Below are 18,512 nucleotides of genomic sequence, written 5' to 3'. Positions count from 1 at the left end.
TTAAGACCAAATAACCCATTTCATTCATTGTTCCATTCTTAAGGTAAAACCCTGCATTTTATTTGGACACCTTTAATTTTTGGGAGGTAAAACGCGTCCTTTATTTGGACAATCTGAATTTTGTTTAAGACTATCTGCATTTTTCTGTAATTCCTGCCTTTTATTTGAACATTGTGCATACTTTTGAACATCCTGCAGTTTTTGGACAGTCTGGATTTTAATAGCCTGCATGCCCATTTCACATAAAAAAGATGATAGAGGTATAAACAATGGAGACTGGAGGACTAACATTAATCAGAAAAGGTCTAACATATAAAACTCGTCTGTAAATATGATCCCTTGACAGTTTCAAAGCAATCAAACTTCAGGAACATCATTAAGTCCTCTTGCATGTGAACCAGAACATCAAACGCCCCAATCAGCCCCAGGAGGAAGGACAGCAGCAGTGGTTTGTGGCCCTCCACACCTTTGTTTAAAATAATCAGGAAAGTTTTTCAGATAGGAACCAAATATTGTTAAGAGATCAAGTTTGAATTCTTTTTTTTGAGAAACCACAAGAACTACACCATGGATGAGTAAATACCTTCACCAGCATCTCCCCAGAGGTCATCAAAACACACCTGAAAACTTGTATGTCAGTAAAGAATACACACTCATTCAGTTTATTTATAAAAAGAGGCTTAAGCAATCTGGAACATTCCTTAAAATCTGTTGGCAGTAAGATGATGGAGGTATGGAAGAGACGTCAAAGTTCATGTTTTAGACTCATTTGTCTCGGATTTATTTCAGTAAATCAGAAAAGGCTATTTGAATTTTTACATCCTGTTTTATCTTACTAAGCAAACATACATCACAGGGAACAATCCCCAGAAGAACAATGCAAATACCGAATCACAAACATGACCCGAATGACCAAGTTTACAGACCGTTGAACATTATCTACATTTCAGTGTCCATGATCTTTAAAAACAAGTACAACCAAGTTTTGGCGCACACATCTGTTTTTTCTACTTTGGTTTCCATTAAGAATTCACAAAAACCAGAGTTTTATTTCCAGAAGCTATAGTGAAGATTCAGCTCAAAACCTGTGGTTCCTTATTTCTATCAAACCTTTTTTTGGCTGTTTCAGAACAGGTCGATATGAAGAGAATTAGCCGGAAGCTAAAGAAAAGTCAGTGTTGCAGACATCAGCAGTCATCTGTTTGTTGTCAATGGGAACATAAAGCTCTCTTAACACCTACATAGGTTTGGTATTTACTTGACACCTTTATAGCAGGTGTGGATGTTTCAGCGCACACTCTGAGACATGTGCAGAGGAGTCAGCATCTCCTCAAAGATGGCTCCTTTCACATTGGAGCCTCTCAGGTTGGCTTCCTGAAGATCACATCCAGACAAGTCACAGTTCTGTAACAAAAAGAAGCAAATTAAATACACCACACACATTTTACAGAATTTCTTAATTATTTGGATGTTTCAAGTGAGCATCTGCAACAGTAATTATGCTGTGTGTCTTTTGTATAATGATGACAAACGTGAAAAGCAGCGGCAAACATTGTTTCTCACCTGCTGCAGCTGAAACATCCATTATAGCAGGTGAGAATTGTCACTAATGTAACTGAATTGAGATAATTTTCCCATATTGAGGTTCGATATCAGCTTTCTTTACCGATATGAGATGCAACTCTTAACTTCAACACCAGCATACCAGCATATACAGGGTCCTCCCTCACTTAAAAGAAAATCTAACTAACTGTAGGTAACTAACATCACTTATCTCCTATCATGCATACAGTGGTGTGAAAAATTATTTGCCCCCTTCCTGATTTCTTATTCTTTTGCATGTTTCTCACACAAAATGTTTCTGATCGTCAAACACATTTAACCATTAGTCAAATATAACATAAGTAAACACAAAATGTAGTTGTGAAATGATGGTTTTTATTATTTACGGAGAGAACAAAATCCAAACCTACATTGCCCTGTGTGAAAAAGGAATTTACCCCCTGAACCTAATAACTGGTTGGGTCTCCCTTAGCAGCAATAACTGCAATCAAGCATTTGCGATAACTTGCCACGAGTCTTTTACAGCGCTCTGGAGGAATTTTGGCCCACTCATCTTTGCAGAATTGTTGTAATTCAGCTTTATTTGAGGGTTTTCTAGCATGAAACGCCTTTTAAGGTCATGCCATAGCATCTCAATAGGATTCAGGTCAGGACTTGACTAGGCCACTCCAAAGTCTTCATTTTGTTGTTCTTCAGCCATTCAGAGGTGGATTTGCTGGTGTGTTTTGGGTCATTGTCCTGCTGCAGCACCCAAGATCGCTTCAGCTTTAGTTGACGAACAGATGGCCGGACATTCTCCTTCAGGATGTTTTGGTAGACAGTAGAATTCATGGTTCCATTTATCACAGCAAGCCTTCCAGTTCCTGAAGCAGCAAAACAACCCCAGACCATCACACTACCACCGCCATATTTTACTGTTGGTATGATGTTCTTTGTCTGAAATGCTGTGTTACTTCTACGCCTGATGTAACGGGACGTTTGCCTTCCAAAAAGTTCAACTTTTGTCTCATCAGTCCACACGGTATTTTCCCAAAAGTCTTGGCAATCATTGAGATGTATCTTAGCAAAATCGAGACGAGCCCTAATGTTCTTTTTGCTTAACGGTGGTTTGCGTCTTGGAAATCTGCCATCAGGCCATTTTTGCCCAGTCTCTTTCTTATGGTGGAGTCGTGAACACTGACCTTAATTGAGGCAAGTGAGGCCTGCAGTTCTTTAGAAGTTGTCCTGGGGTCTTTTGTGACCTCTTGGATGAGTTGTCTCTGCGCTCTTGGGATAATTTTGGTCGGCCGCCCACTCCTGGGAAGGTTCACCACTGCTCCATGTTGTTGCCATTTGTGGATAACGGCTCTCACTGTGGTTCGCTGGAGTCCCAAAGCTTTAGAAATGGCTTTATAACCTTTACCAGACTGATAGATCTCAATTACTTTTGTTCTCATTTGTTCTTGAATTTCTTTGGATCTTAGCATGATGTCTAACTTTTGAGGTGCTTTTGGTCTACTTCTCTGTGTCAGGCAGCTCATGTTTAAGTGATTTCTTGATTGAAACAGGTGTGGCAGTAATCAGGCTTGGGGGTGGCTACAGAAATTGAACTCAGGTGTGAAACACCACAGTTTGGTTATTTTTTAACAAGGGGGGCAATTACTTTTTCACACAGGGCAATGTAGGTTTGGATTTTTGTTCTCTCCGTAAATAATAAAAAACATCATTTCAAAACTACATTTTGTGTTTACTTGTGTTATCTTTGACTAATGGTTACATGTGTTTGATGACCAGAAACATTTTGTGTGACAAACATGCAAAAGAATAAGACATCAGGAAGGGGGCAAATAGTTTTTCAAACCACTGTACTTGTACTTTAAACATTGTCTGTGCAAAACATGACAACTACATTTTAAAGCCCTGATGTGTAAATTTTCAGGTCAGAGTATAAGTTGCAGCTACAGTAGCCCACATGCATAAAAAAGGCCATGACCTGCAGCTGCTGTTTTCTTGCTCTAGTGCTGCAGCGTCTGTCGCGCCACTCGTCTCCCTCTCCCCAGCAGCCATGTGCACACTTCCAGAGTTATAAATGACTACCAGCTTTCAATCCAGCTGTAGTTAAAGCACGGAACGCAATCCAAAAGGAAGGAGCAGAATTTCCCAAAAACCAGCAAGGCTGACATGAAGAAAGCCAGCGCCACCTCCTGCATAAAGCCTGGTTTATGCTTCTCCGTCAGCTCCGCAAGGGACAGACACGCACGGATTGACAGAAGCGTTTTGCTCTTTTACTTCTCCGTCTCCTGGGGAGTGTTGCAAAGCAATTGCCCGGCAGGACCACAGAGGGCGTAGAGCTGTTCTGTGGTCTCATGTCATGTATCAGTCCAAGATAGTGTGTTTATATTGTGTTTTTTGTGTATATAAGAGACTTTTAACACGGACATATTTGTCTCTCATTCTCCCACCGCTTCATGCGCTCCCCACCTCTAAACCCACGTTTCCTGTCATTTCCGTCCACAAATAAAACCCTTGCTGCACATCTTTTCACTCGTCCAGTCACGGGAGGATGAAACGTTCATATTTTTAGAGTTTTTTCGCGAGGTATTCTTCAAGCTTCTCCGTGTCTGCTGCTAGTTAAACTCTGCTCTCTTTGCAATGGCGGCGCTGTAAACAACAGTGGCGTCCTGACCAATCACAAGCTTGCGTAATCCGTCTCGTTCGACGGATGTTTAAAAGAGAGAGCTCGACTCCGTACGTTCTTGCGTGCCTGCCGGAGCTCTACGCAAGGACGGATAATGGCGTTGCGTGTCTCCGCACTGACGCAGACGGAGAAGCATAAATCAGGCTTAAGGTTCAGAGGGAGGAGAACTTTCATGTCAAAGCGCAAATGCCGAGCATTAGACCTTGCACGTCCCTAAACAGCCACAGTATTTCAAGATGGCACATGACTCTGGTACATTCACCACAGTTTATGTATATAAAAATGTAAAATGTCAAGGATTATTTAGAATAGACTTCGGTGAGAAACATTAATGAAAAAGGACAATTTTGTGAACTGCAACACAGAATGTAATAGTAAACAAAAATATTACACTGTGCCTTTAATTTAGGGCAGCTGTGCCAAAAAAACAACATCAAAAACAAGACCTTGAATCTGTTATTTTTTGACATTTTGAGTGAGAAGAGATGTAGCTGAAGAGTTTGATGTACAATATGCAGTGATGCCAGTAAAATGACCACTTTTTCCAGTAACGACTAATCTAACGTGTTACTATTTCCATATCAGTAATCAAATAAAAGTTACTTCTCCAATACACTATGCGTTACTGGTGACTATTTTTGTGTTTTGAAAAGATGTCAAAACCAGATACAGGAAATCAGCCATCAGATATGCTCTGCTTACGCAATGTAATGAGAAGAATGCTAACAGCTAGCATCTAACGTGAGCAAAACACACTGACGGCCATGATTATTGTTAGACACATCGATAAACAGTCCAACGGCAGTGGGGTCCCATTCCTTGGAATGGAAACACTACTCACGGTGCAAAATTACCACCAACCAAAATTAGCACCATCAGAACACTGAACAAGAGACTAACAACATCCAACACAACGCTGGCAACAAAACCCCAAGAAAAATAACCTTAGCTGTTAGTATATTTGCACATGTTGGATGCTAGCTGTTAGCATTCTTCCCAATAAATTGCATCAGCGTTGCAAAACTGATTGCTGGTTTTTATGACGCAATGATTACAGTTAGCTGCAGCTGCTAAAAGAAAATTATAAAGTAATGTTTAATCTAACTTAGCTACTTTTGAAATGCAGTAATCAGTAAAGTAACTGCTACTTTCAAATGTAGTAATCAGTAGTCAGTAATCAAATTACTATGTCAAGATAACTGTGGCAACACTGATAATACAGTAGGAGCATTGGGAGGTAAAAGTTGTGTAAGTAAAAACTGATACAGATCATTTTTGGTAATCCATTTTAAAGGGATACGTTGCAAACTGGCTGGGGAGACTATTTAGCAGTTAGATTAAAGGGATACTTTGCAACTTTTTCATATCTTTCAATCATTGTCATGAGCCAGTATGTACTAAAATGGGTGAATGAAAGGCCACCCAGCCCCTATCGCCCCCCCCTGTGGCCAGAATATTCTACTTTTAACTTCAGACTGGCAGGCTGGGCCACTCTGTTGGACTTTGAAAAAAATGGAGCTGACAAACCTGGCACTCCAGTCTGGCTCCAGCACGTTTCTTGCATGCTTTAGATCACATGAGTCAGACACAAGGCCTGGCCCGCGAAGCATTTTTATGTGGCACGCGAGATAAATATCAAAAATATATTAAAACTGACCCGCTGGCCGATTTTACCGCAAAGACTACAACTCCCATGGTGCTTTGCGGCGTTAGCGCGGAGCCAAAGCGCCCGCTCCTTTGTGTTTTTTCCAGCGTCTGCTGCCGGTGTCGGCAGCTCCGCTGTCTCGGACAAACTAAACACTCCTCTCACTCAGCGCCGAGTTTAATCAGCTGTTTTCCAACGTTGAAGCCCAGAAACTGAGATTTTAACCGCTCAGTAATGTGTTCACGACTGAAAGAGAAAGTTTTCCAACTAACTTCCAGACAGAGCTGATGTAACTCCAGCGAGCAGCGACACGCTCATATCAGCATGACTCTGTGGTTGCTGTAGTTTTTATTTTTCCTCCCCGACACACAACAACGTGGTCAAGCTGCTCAGACGCTCTGCATGTTCACCAGCACAAACCTATGTGAGCACCTGTTGTCATTTAATGTTGGCATTATGATGATGAAGATGAACAAAACAACAGGAGTCTCCTCCTCAGCTCAGATCAACCCCATGATGCAGGTATCTGGCTGGAACAGGTGAGCATCACAGTAAACCAGTGGAGCAAACTGAGCTTTAAATATGTTGGTTTTATGCTCTTTTTCTGCTCCAAAACGTGAAAGTTAACAGGTGAGATGTTGCATTTTCATTTAAGATAAAAAGATATTTTTATTTTGTTGTTGGCCCGTGAGAAAAGATTTAACCTACAGTAAACAGGAACTGGAAAGGCTGCAGATAGATGAATAGAATAGAAAATCCCTTTATTGTTCCTCACTGGGGAAAGCTAGATGTCACAGCAGCGATGACACTTATTACAGGAGAAAAAAAGTAGAATAAAAAATAAGAAAAATGAATAAACAACAAGAAAATATAAATCCTGAATAGATTTTAAAAATGCTGAATATACCACAGGTAATGAATAGCCCTGATGCGTTTTATTTAATATTGACTTGCTCGTGTGTAATTTGTTTATTCCACATTCAGTGTTAATGCAAAAATAAGTTTGTTTCCAAATTAAAAGGTTCAAAATTGCATATATATTGATAAAGAAAATGTGCAAATTTGACATCACTTTTTCAAAAAATATTAAGTTAGGCCCTCTACTCCGTTCAAGAGTTTCATTTCGGCCCCGTGTGAATTTGCTTTAGATCATGAACACAGCTGATTTGTTTAATTTAATGACGAATACATCCTGTAGACAGCAATGAAGGCTGGGAGACATTTCAGTTGTAAGATTAAGGTGTTAAAAAAATGAACGTACAGCGAGGGGATAGGTTTTGCTTTTGGTTCTACAAACGGACACTAGGGGGTGCTAAATGTAAGCCAAAACTGCTTAGTTCCCCTTTAATGCCAATGTCGGCTGATATCGGACATCCCTAATTATTTGTAATATATTTTACATGTAGTCAAAACTAGGAGTGTTGTGATCACACTTCTTTGCTCTCTATCCAAGTCATTCAATTTTTAGTATCTGCCGCTACAGAGCCCCAAACCCTGAGCAATGCATTAAAGGACCTGTATCATGCCACTTTACACCTTCCAGAGCGACCATCTGTACACTGTATGGTAAAATAATACCATTCGCTCAACTGATATATCATTTTTTATTAAACATATTGTTTTGCATGAACATGTGACTTTCCTGCACAAGACATTTATTTTTTAAGTATCTAGATGTTTTACACAGCTTTTGCATTTTTTGCTTCCTGTCTGGCCCAATCTGAATTGCTGAGCTAGGCGTGTTCTGGAAGTGTAGCACATAAAAAATAGATTCAAATTTTAAGCAACATGTTCTTACCCTTCTAGGAAGCTGCCAAAAAGTGATGCTTTAAGACTGGTGGAAAGGCACTCAACCACTATTACATGGCTAAATTGTTGCGTACTACGTTTTGCGGATGCTATGCGATGCTTACGCATCTGGTGGAAAGACCTAGTGAGCGTGATCAGTTTACTTCATGTTTATCATTGTTATGATAAAAAGAAATTCTGTTCAATGCATCCTATAGGAGACACAGTGATATTTGAGAAGTGAAACAAAGTTTATAGGATTTACAGAAAGTGCGCAGTAATTAAACAGAATTAGGCAGGTGAATAAATTTGGGCTCCACAAAAAAGAAATTAAGTCAATATTTAGCAGATCCTCCTTTTGCAGAAATAACAGCCTCTAAACACTTCCTATAGCTTCCAGTGAGTCTGGATGAAGGCATTCTGGACCATTCTTCTTTACAAAACGTCTCTAGGTCATTCAGGTCTGATGGCTTCTGAACACGGACAGCTCTCTAACTCACACCACAGACTTTTAATAATATTCAGGTCTGGGGACAGAGATGGCCATTTCAAAACGTTCTACTTGTTCCTCTGCATGAACGCCTTAGTAGATGTTGAGCAGTGTTTAGGGTCTTGTCTTGTTGAAAGACCCAGCCCCGGAGCAACGTCAGCTTTGTCACTGATTCCTGGAGATTGGTCTCCAGGATCTGCTGATATTGAGGGGAATCCAGGCTTCCTTCAACTTTAACAAGATTCCCAATCCCTGCACTGGCCACACAGCTCACAGCATGATGCAACCCCCACCATGTTTTACTGTGGGTGAAGCGTATAACTCCTCAGTTTAACTGGTACTGGCATTATCCTGTTACATTATTTTCTTCTTTTTCTCTAGTGTATGTGCAGCTGTAGCAAGTGAATTTCCCCACTATGGGATCAACAAAGTCTGTTCTTCTTATTATTCATTTGACTAACTTTGGTTAAATGGTTGATCTTATTATAAAGCAGCGTACAATTTAAGACCTAACAGATGGTTAAATTCAGTGTTCAAAAACAGATCAGGTTCAGAAAAGTTTTGCATCCACAGTTATTAGTGACATTTTAGCATGCAAAACCTACATCACTCTATCACTAGTCTTGATCTGCATCAACAGCCTGCTGGAGAGCTAAAATTTCCCTTTACTAGAAATGCAGTAGGGAGCAACATTGGGCATGCCTTATTTAGATTATGGAACAAAATCAAAGATACTACTCGTGTGTGTGTGTGTGTGTGTATTTCGTTGTTTTCACCTCCAGGTCTGTGCCGGCCAGCGTAGCTCCTCTCAAATTGCAGTTTTTAAGTTTGGCATTTTTCAGGGTGGCGACCCTCAAGTTGATCCCAGTCATCTGGCTTCCCTCCATGTCCACACCCTTCAAGTTGGCTCCTGGTGCACGCGCGCACACACACACACACACCGTTTGGTTTCTGTGGTTTTGGATGAGGAACACTTGTGAGCCACGTTACCTTCAAGATTGGCTTTAATTCCTGCAGGATCCTCAAAATTACAGCCTCTCAGAGATGCCCCCTCAGCATTGGTGCACAGCATCTTCACACCTTGCAGATTTGCAGCCTGTGGGACATGCACATGTATGCTCATACACACACACACACACACACACACACACACACACACACACACACACACACACACACACACACACACACACACACACACACACACACACACACACACACACACACACACACACACACACACACACACACACACACACTTATATTGGGACACAGGAATTACCTCAGGGTAAAACTTACATCTGTTAGAGGAAGTGATTCAAACAAACTAAACTAAGAAAAATAATTGTCTTCTAGGTGTAAAAACTTTATTACATGTGGGCTGATGAATGACTCATATTTCTCAAACTTTCACAGTACTTCATTGGGTTGTAAACTTGTGTTTTATAAATAAACTGAATTATGTGTATGACATATTGCCCACACTGCCCTGATTAAGGCCGCCCTGATAAAAGGAGGTAAGTAGAACGGTCCTAATGAACAAAGACCCTCAGGATGAAATCCTAATATCCTTCCTATTCCTTTCCTCTGCTCCGTGTAAGATGGTGAAACCTAACTCACATCCAGACATGCCAAGGACAGGTCAGCTCTTTCCAGGTTGGCTCCACTGAGGTTAGCATGGCTCAAGTTGGTTCCTCTTAGGTTCGCCATCTTAAAGTTGATGTAGCGGAGATCCAGACGAGACAAATCAGCTCCGGTGAAGTTCAGACCCTGAAAGACCACGGCCATCCAAACTTAGCATTAGAGCTTCTATTAATGACAACTGATAGTCAGAAAACAACAACTGGTTGTTGTCTACAAGTGTTGCCATTATCTCTGTTAACTCTTCTACATTTACCTAGAGTGTTCACTTGTGCACCGACCTCATTAAGTCACTTTATTTTTAAATATCCTCATTTCCCACAGTCAGCTAAACAAGCATAATATCAGCATACGTGGATTTTGTTTGGTAAATTCACTAAACAGTGGCCTGAACTAAATCATTCAAACATGGTTTTGATATAAGAGGAGTCTGGTTTATTGAAATCTGTCAGAACAAACATCTATATGATGCACAGCACATGTACTGATTTAGTCCTCACACCGACTCTCCAGAGTCAGTTGGTCTACGTTAAAGTGAGGAGCAAAGCCCTTACAGCTCTCCTAAACAGTCTGAGGCAAGGCCTATTTAAAGGCCACTTCCAGAACTATTTACAGGTTATTTGAGTTTGTAACAATTTGTTGATTCCCATGTAATACATTTTAATAATAATAAAAATGAAAAGATGTGTGTGGGTCGGCAACACTCATGTGTCTTTAAAAAGACTGGAGCAGAAATTATTCATGAGAAAATGATTTTGCTCTGCATGTTGGTCTAAACACGCTCCATTGGAGCCTCAGCAACCTTGACAAGTCTAGTGGCCAATCCCAGCGCTCTCAGTTTGGTGGGCGGGACGCTGAAACGAAGCGGTCTGTTGTCCAATTGAATGCAGAGACAATTTGAAAGATAACCGTAGATTCCGGCCCACAACCGAACTTTACCTACGGGTTGTAGCCAGACTATATATTCACATATAAAGGACAGCTGCTATATTTTCATGGCAAAGAAGGACTTTACAATTAATTGTAATTCATCTTCATCATTTTTCAGAACATTCCAGAGATACTGCAAACTCCCATCAGGAAGTTTCAGGCAGCAAATTTCATGAATTATTTACTTTGTGTCATTCTCTTCTGGTAACTCCTATAATAGTTTCAAATGCATTCCTTGCAGCATGTAGATTCCTTGTTTTTGCTGCTTACTTGACATCGGAGCTCTGACTTTGTGGTTGTTGCCAACAGGAATCTAATGAACTCCTTGCGGGTCAAAGGGGAATGATCATCAGCAGGAAGAGATGACTGGACAGCATGAACATAAAGATTAAAAAACAATTTGATTTTGCAAAATTCACTTCACACACATCCAGATACCTTTATGAGGGCCTCCAACTGTTCAGCAAGCTGTTCAATACCAAAGAACCGAGCTTCTTCCAGCACACCTGCAATAAATCTGGTGAGAGATCTAATGGAGAACAAATTGTCTGCTTGTCTGTCACTCTTTTACCCAGAGGGTTAATGCCTTCATTGATGATGAGCTGTCCATGCCTCAGGTAATTCAGGATGGGCTCAAAGTAGTCTGGACTGCGATCAATCAGATATGCCCCCTGTGAGTCTTGCTTGTTCCCCCACACATCTGGATTAAACACAACGTTTAAAGCATCCTTTACCAAAGGCACCACACAGCGACAGGCTCTTTTACTCCAGGACGAGCAGAGGTCACCTTTCTCTCTGAACATGTGGGCCAGCATGCTCTCAGGCTCCTTACTGACCAGCGTGCTCCTGAACAAATACAAAACACATGCTCACCATCATCACACACCTCATTAAAAATGTTCAAATCATATTATAGGTCACCTTTAAAAAGTGCCGTTTTTCCTAACTGGAAAAAGATTCATTTTTAATGTTTAAACTTAAACGTCAATGCTGTAATGATCTGCGAAGAAGCTAGGTTTTGAACACAAACATGGTCACGGAACATGTACTCCTCAACTCGGGCATCTTCCATGGACCCACATTGTCAGAGGATACAAGCGAGCGCTAAACAGTAAACACCAGTCACCGTTTTCTATGTCCAAATGTCTTTTGTTGTCTGTGACTTCAAATGGCGATTATCTTTTTGGGACTCTGGTAGTTTGTTCTTAAGTTGAAATGGTTGCAGCCGGCTGTTTCTCCTTCTCAGATATTATTGAGCGGAGAACTTCTCACACCAGTGGTGTTCTGTTGCAAAATACACGGGTGCTTAATTTATGGAGGACTCAAGGAAGTACGGCAGTTCGGCGAGACAGACAACCGGATGGTCCAACAGTAGCTTTTGGTCAGAAACGTGTTATTGGTGGAGATTTTTAGACAAATGTGAGAGAACCACTTTATTATTTTTTTTTATTTCCACAATACGTTTATTGCTATACTACGATGCACCAATACCACTTTTTTCAAAAACAGATACAATACCGATTCCTAGATCTGAGTATTCGCCGATACCTATTACCGATACTTTTACCACACAAAAAAATGCAATGAATTGAAATACAGGTTTTATTTTCTTCTCTGCTTTCAACAGGAAAAGACTGAAGTAGATAAAAAATAAAACATATTAATAGAAATGATCACAAAATTCAAATATTAGGTGGACAGAAATGACACGTTACAGCGAAGCCACTTTCTAACATTACTAACATTCACAGTGTTAGTATTGTTAGATCTTTCTGCAGCTTTAATCATTTTAATCCATTTCTGTTTTGAGGATCATTATAATTTTATGACTTTGTTTTATTTTGTTTTGATCTATGTGAAACACTTTGTGATTCTATGTCTATGATAAGTGCTATATAAATAAAATTTACTAGCTTAGTTACACTTTCAGGCAACTACATCGGTTCCTGGTATCGGATAACTTTTACCCATACCGGTATCGTATCGTTGCATCCCTAGTTAGAACATTGTTAAGAGGCATGAAAAAAAGTTGTTTTCAGCCAACTTATTTTCCAGATTTACTTTAACAGTTTTATGTTGCATAAAAATGACAGTATGGAAGCCATTGGATCAACGCCATTGTTAGAGACACATTACAATCTGGTTCAGTCTGGGATGTAAATTCATTTATTGTTCTAGTATAATTGTTCAAGGAGGAAAAAAAATTGTCTTTTTTACATTACCCCCCACTGTCCTAATGGGTGACCCCGCGAGGAAAGTTGACCATTGAGCAGGGTTGATGGTTTATCCCTTGGGTCCATGTGGCAGGGGTGAGGAGTGAGCACCACCTCACCCCTGCCAAGTGGACCTCAAGGGATAAACCATCAATCCTGCTCAATGGTCAACTTTCCTTGCGGGGTCACACCCATTAGGCCAGTGGGAGGGTTAAATACACAAATGGACATTTTGGACTCTTTTCTGATTCCATTAGTGGAATAGAATATTTGAAATGAAGATTCTGAGTGTTCAGAGGTTTTTGTATCATACAGTTTTAAGAACATCCTTGGGAAGTGATTCTACATTCTTGCTCTTATCAAACCGGAAAATCATCACTGATCACTTCTGCTTTCTAGAGTACTGACATCCCATTTTCAGTGAACATTCTTCTGACAGATAAAAAGAAAAGGCCGCCACCATGAGGTGCAACTATGCACAACATTGCTGTGCTTTATAAAATGCATATTGCATGGAGGACGGTCATAAACACCTTGTAGTGGTGAAGCAGCGTCCACCAACGTTGAGTGTCAGCCAGTCAGTGTGAGCCTGACATCTCTCATGACCTCCAAGGTCTTCCTGATGATCTACACAGCAAGAAGGCGCCACACAATCAGCATCACGATGGTTAAATGAAACACAGACTCACTCAATCAGAGACACATATTACTACAGAAAACTCAGTTCCCATATGTTCATTCTAACTAGGCTTATTAAGCTCCCTGGGCAGTAACTGCTGGTGACAAACTGAACCAGTTGTTCACACTTTAGTTAATTTCTTAATTATGTCTGATTTAATTCTCAATTTGTCCACCGACTCCTCTCAAAGTTGTCTCAGATTTCTTGCACTTTGATAGCCTAGAAATCTAGACAGAAAGTAGCCGAAGTAAAAATGATTTAGCTCTTCATGTCGGTCTAGCCATGCTACAATGATGCCTCAGCAGGCCTTAACAGTCTTGTTTCTTACCAATCACAGCACTAAGTTTGGTAGGTGGGATGATGCCATGGATCAAAACAAAGATGGCAGCAGCTTGTTTAAAACGCCGTTGGTATCAACTTTGGACTATTTAGACTTGGGCTTTTCTTTGAGTCAAGAGCAGATAGAGGTTTTTAAGTCCTTTGTTTAGAAAAATGATCTATTTGCATCTTCTTCAAAAGTGTATGGAGGAGTGCCCGGCAACTGACATCCATAGCGGTGACTTTGTTGTTTGTTGTCCAATAGCATGCGGTGACTGTTTAAGACAGCCGTAGACTTGCCCCATGACTGAACTTGGTCTATGGGTAATAATTTGAATAGACGGGAAACAGAAAACAAACTGGAGGCTGGCTTGACTGCAATTCTGGAATTGGAGGCTGGCTTGACACCAGTGATTTCCGCTAGCATTAGCATTTTTCCTTTGCGTGTAGCTGCCGCCACGGCTGTGACGGGACCTACGGGCCACCATAGAGGTGACGGCTAGACTGTCCGAATTCAGAGCCGCTGGGTTCCGGTCTTAGCGGTCGAGCAGGTAGGAGAAATTCCCAGAACACCAGCGAGGACCCGTACTCATAAGCATTCTGCCCGTGGACTTGGACACACCCAACGTAATACCTGTGACAGCTCCATCTAGTGGACAGCTTTTGATTCTGCGCATACCTGCAGTTATCATCCATTTATCGTTAAACGTGAAATCCTCAATATATCGTAGTATTGATTTTAGGCCATATCGCCCAACCCTATCAGATATATAGGATGACTTGCCAGGCTAGCACTTTCACTCATTAACACCAAGTTTCAAAGCAACTGAGACGAGTTCCATGTGAGCACAATCACTTACTTTTTTGTGGGAAAATCTTTTCTTCTCATTTTTTTAACATGTTCCAAGATTTCAGCAACACACAGCCAAGGTCCAGTAACTCACAACAGAATATTAAGTACCCTTGCAAATGTTTTAAGACATTCTGGAAACTCCCTCGAGATTGATGCTCACAATACATTGCATCCCAGAGACAATGGCTTTGTGTTGGTCACACAAACACACCCAGAGATATGCAACATGACCTAAGATGAGATATTTAATGACTGAACTCAAAATGGAAAAGCTGATTGATCATTTTACTTCTATAAAGTAAAGTTGGTGTTGACTAAATGTCAGAAGAACCAGCCCATGATAAAATAAACATAAGAAAAATCTTAAACACCTGCATTACTAAAAGTACGTTAGCATATTGGATTAATGTATGATTCTTAATGTTCAAGAAACAATGTTTTGTTTATCTGGCAAGTGGAATCTACAACAAACTCACCTTCAAACGAATCTCCGTCCGATACGTACAGCACATCATCATCTCTGCAGACAGACACACATGAACCATCTCACCAGCCTCTAGACTCCAGCTCAGTCCATTTCTTGAATAAACTCTGAGGGAGTCAACCTCCTCACACGCAAGTTCCAAATACTTAACTTGTGATATGAGCTGCTTTGGGTTTAATCAGCTATTATAATATTACCACTTATTATTAGTTACACTGCTCATTTTTTACTGAAGACATTTAGAAAATCATCTAAGTTTTGCAAAGCAGTCAACTCAGAGTACTCCCAATATTCAGAGACTGACCACCTGGCATGCATGGTGTGGTGAGTTTGTATGTGTTTATTTGCTAGCAGCTTTCTCCTCCATCTCTAATGCAAAACAGAGACGTCAATATTGCATATGAATATATAATTATTACATTAATATCATTGCTAAACAAGTATTTACTTAGTTTAAATTATGAATCAAATAGGGCTGCACGATATTAGGAAAACCTGCGATATTCGATAACAATGATTAATATTGTGATGACGATATTACTTGCGATAAAAACTTAAGTCAGGAACAAAAATATTCAAAAACAAAGAAAAAAAAACATACAAATGAGAAAAGCAAAAGATGTGAGGAAAGGGAAAAATTAAATGAACAAGAAAAGGCCATCAGTGGATCCCGGGAAAAGCAGAATCAGCAGAAAGAGCAAAACAATGCTAACTCAGGTGTTTGCTAACCATCAAATTAAGTGCCATCCACCTCGGGGGCGGGCATCTAACCTATGAGAACCCAGAGCTGTAGAGACAGTTACGACACTCCAATAGACTCCTATGGAAAGAATGGAATGCGGAAGTCACGTGGTTCATGTAGCTTCGAATAGCTCCAAACAGTCCCCGCTGCTGCATTGACCACAGTTCATTTTCGGTGTTTCGGAAGGATTTTCTCCGGTGAGTTGATGAAGTGTCATCATTGTTTTGCATTGTGAAGTGTTAGCTAACCGCTTCGTACCAAAATAAGCCAACGATGACATTTTATGTTGCCAGTTTTAGCTAGATAACCTTTAATGGGCTAATTGTGTGCAGCTTGTTGATTGTGAGCTGGAGGGTTTAGACAAGCTTGCTTTTAGTCAGGCTATAGAAGCCAGATAAACTGGGTTATAGATGCATGTACTGTCTTCACATAAAAATATAAAGTAATGATTGTAAAATATATTCAACTGAATATAATAGATCATCATTCAAAGCATAAACAGCTACATATTTTCTTCAAGATAAGCTGGAGCAGAATTCTAGCTTTCAATAAACACTTTAAAATGGATATTACAACTCGACTTTAGGGCTTCTTGGAGGACTTAGTTATTAAATATGCTTATATTAGAGCAGTGTGTTGCATTACTACATAAGATTTATTGCCATACTATATTATAGTAATGTATGTGGTCTAAATTAATTCTACAGTGTGTTAGAACTGTTGTATTCCTGTAATGTAGAACAGTCACGGGTGTCTGTCTTCCTACAAATGCTAGGAAAATAAATAGGCTACTTTGTGAAGGAGCTAGGACATAATATATAATATTATTCAATAATTACCAAAAATCGCCAGGGGAAATGTGACAATATTCAATTTTTGTGATTTGTCCCACCATACGCCGTTCAAACTGACTTACAGCGCTGGGATGTTTGGAACTATTGAGAGTTCCATGAACCACGTGACCGCGAGTCGGTGAGCTCAAAGCGTGTCGCAACTCTCTTTCTACAGCTCTGTGAGAACCCACCCATTTGGCCAAGTGGGTGAAGAGCTCTATTTGACTTGTTACAAAAACATCATGCTTCCGTTTGATTGACAGAACGCATTATGTGTAGCAAACATTTGAGCTGACCATTCATTGCAATGATTATCTGTTCTTTGCGATATGCATATTGTGCAAACTGATATCGTAATAACGATATACTTAACGATATATTGTGCAGCCCTAGAATCAACTTAAAACTATACAAGCTGTGGCGGTAGACAATGGAGGACTCACTCTCTGTTCCAAAACAGACAACAAAATAAATGAAACACAAAATAAAATTGAAAATAAATATATTTGGAAAATTGAAAAGTTATTTATTCTTGTCTTCTTTTATTAGAGGCGGCAAAAGCGTTAAGTGTCTGCCCCGTAACTGGGGGTTTGCAGGTTCGAGCCCCGTCTTTCATGGACGTTGTGTCCATGGGCAAGACATGTGACCCTCCTCACCTTCTGGTGGTAGTCAGAGGGACCGGCGGCACCTGTGCATGATCGCCTCACCTGTCAGTGTGACCCAGGGCAGCTGTGGCTACACTGTAGCTCATCACCACCAGGGTGTAACTGACTGGTTAGTTATAAAGTGCCTTGGGGGGGGGGGGGGGGGGGGGGGGGGGAGGAAGAACCCTTTAAGGTTTTATATCAAATACAGGCCTCTTACTAAATGTATTTACTGTCTTTTTTGGCCAGGATAAATTCTAGACAGTGGATAAGCTAATTAATTGAGCCAAACATATTTTTGATGTGGGAAATGAGATGCCTGAAACAAATGATTTTACATTCCTGAAACAGGTTACAAAAAACAAAAATGTACCCTTGACACATTAGAGACCCCCGAGTTAGGCAGACTTTTCTCTCATCCAGGTGTTCATGTGAGTTACCTGTACTTTTGCCTCACCTGATGAGCGTCATGTCATCGATCAGGCCGCCGTTCCCGTTATAAACACTAGAGGCTCTGATGCCCAGTTTTGAGCTGGCTACATTCAGCAGATCCTCCATGGAGCCGTACACAGCCACCACCTGTGTGATAGCAGCGGTAAAACACACCAGCATGCGTTACGGGCCTGTAGCTGCAACCGGATGTTTAACAATAACTCCTGGAAAGACTGCAGACGTAAGGGAAACCAGTCGTTCACATACGGAAGCTAACCCGTATTTCCCGCTTTTGTTTGTATCTTATGAGCCCTTACCTTTCCATTAGTGAACGTTCCGTTTACAAACAGCGTGACTCTCCTCATGATAAGGTAGAATCAAGCAGAGCTTTGTCTGCTTGGGCATTCACAGCTTAGGTGTTGTTTTATTTAGATGACAACACTCCTTTCCTGCCTCCAGAGAAGACTGCTCCAGAGACGCGCCCTCAGCCAATCAGCGGGTTGACATATATTGATTCGCCAATAGGAACACGCAGGGGGCGGGACTTACGAAAATGAGTTTTTAGCCTTAGAAATTAACG

General features: G+C 40.6%; 1 protein-coding gene across 3 annotated transcripts; it reads right to left on the bottom strand.

Annotated features, from left to right (window-relative positions):
* Nucleotides 1-751: 751 nt before the first annotated feature.
* On the bottom strand, nt 752-18,512 carry kctd9b (potassium channel tetramerization domain containing 9b). Of its 3 annotated transcripts, XM_070552194.1 has the most exons (12): nt 18,250-18,512; nt 17,958-18,079; nt 15,274-15,317; nt 13,481-13,574; nt 11,522-11,580; nt 11,306-11,434; nt 11,173-11,240; nt 11,005-11,100; nt 9,784-9,933; nt 9,154-9,259; nt 8,940-9,073; nt 752-1,404 (listed from the first exon to the last, which is right to left on the bottom strand). In XM_070552194.1, exons 1-12 carry the CDS (start codon nt 18,295-18,297, stop codon nt 1,288-1,290), a joined length of 1,167 nt encoding a protein of 388 aa, XP_070408295.1. In that variant the 5' UTR covers nt 18,298-18,512; the 3' UTR covers nt 752-1,287. The 3 variants fall into 3 exon arrangements, with proteins under 3 accessions (XP_070408295.1, XP_070408294.1, XP_070408296.1); XM_070552193.1 differs by having other exon boundaries at nt 11,306-11,580; XM_070552195.1 differs by lacking the exons at nt 13,481-13,574; nt 15,274-15,317.

Source organism: Nothobranchius furzeri, chromosome 6 (genome assembly GCF_043380555.1).
Source record: "Nothobranchius furzeri strain GRZ-AD chromosome 6, NfurGRZ-RIMD1, whole genome shotgun sequence".
Taxonomy (NCBI): domain Eukaryota; kingdom Metazoa; phylum Chordata; class Actinopteri; order Cyprinodontiformes; family Nothobranchiidae; genus Nothobranchius; species Nothobranchius furzeri.
The sequence above is the reverse complement of the archived record's forward strand: the minus strand, read 5'-3'. Positions and strand labels throughout refer to the sequence as shown.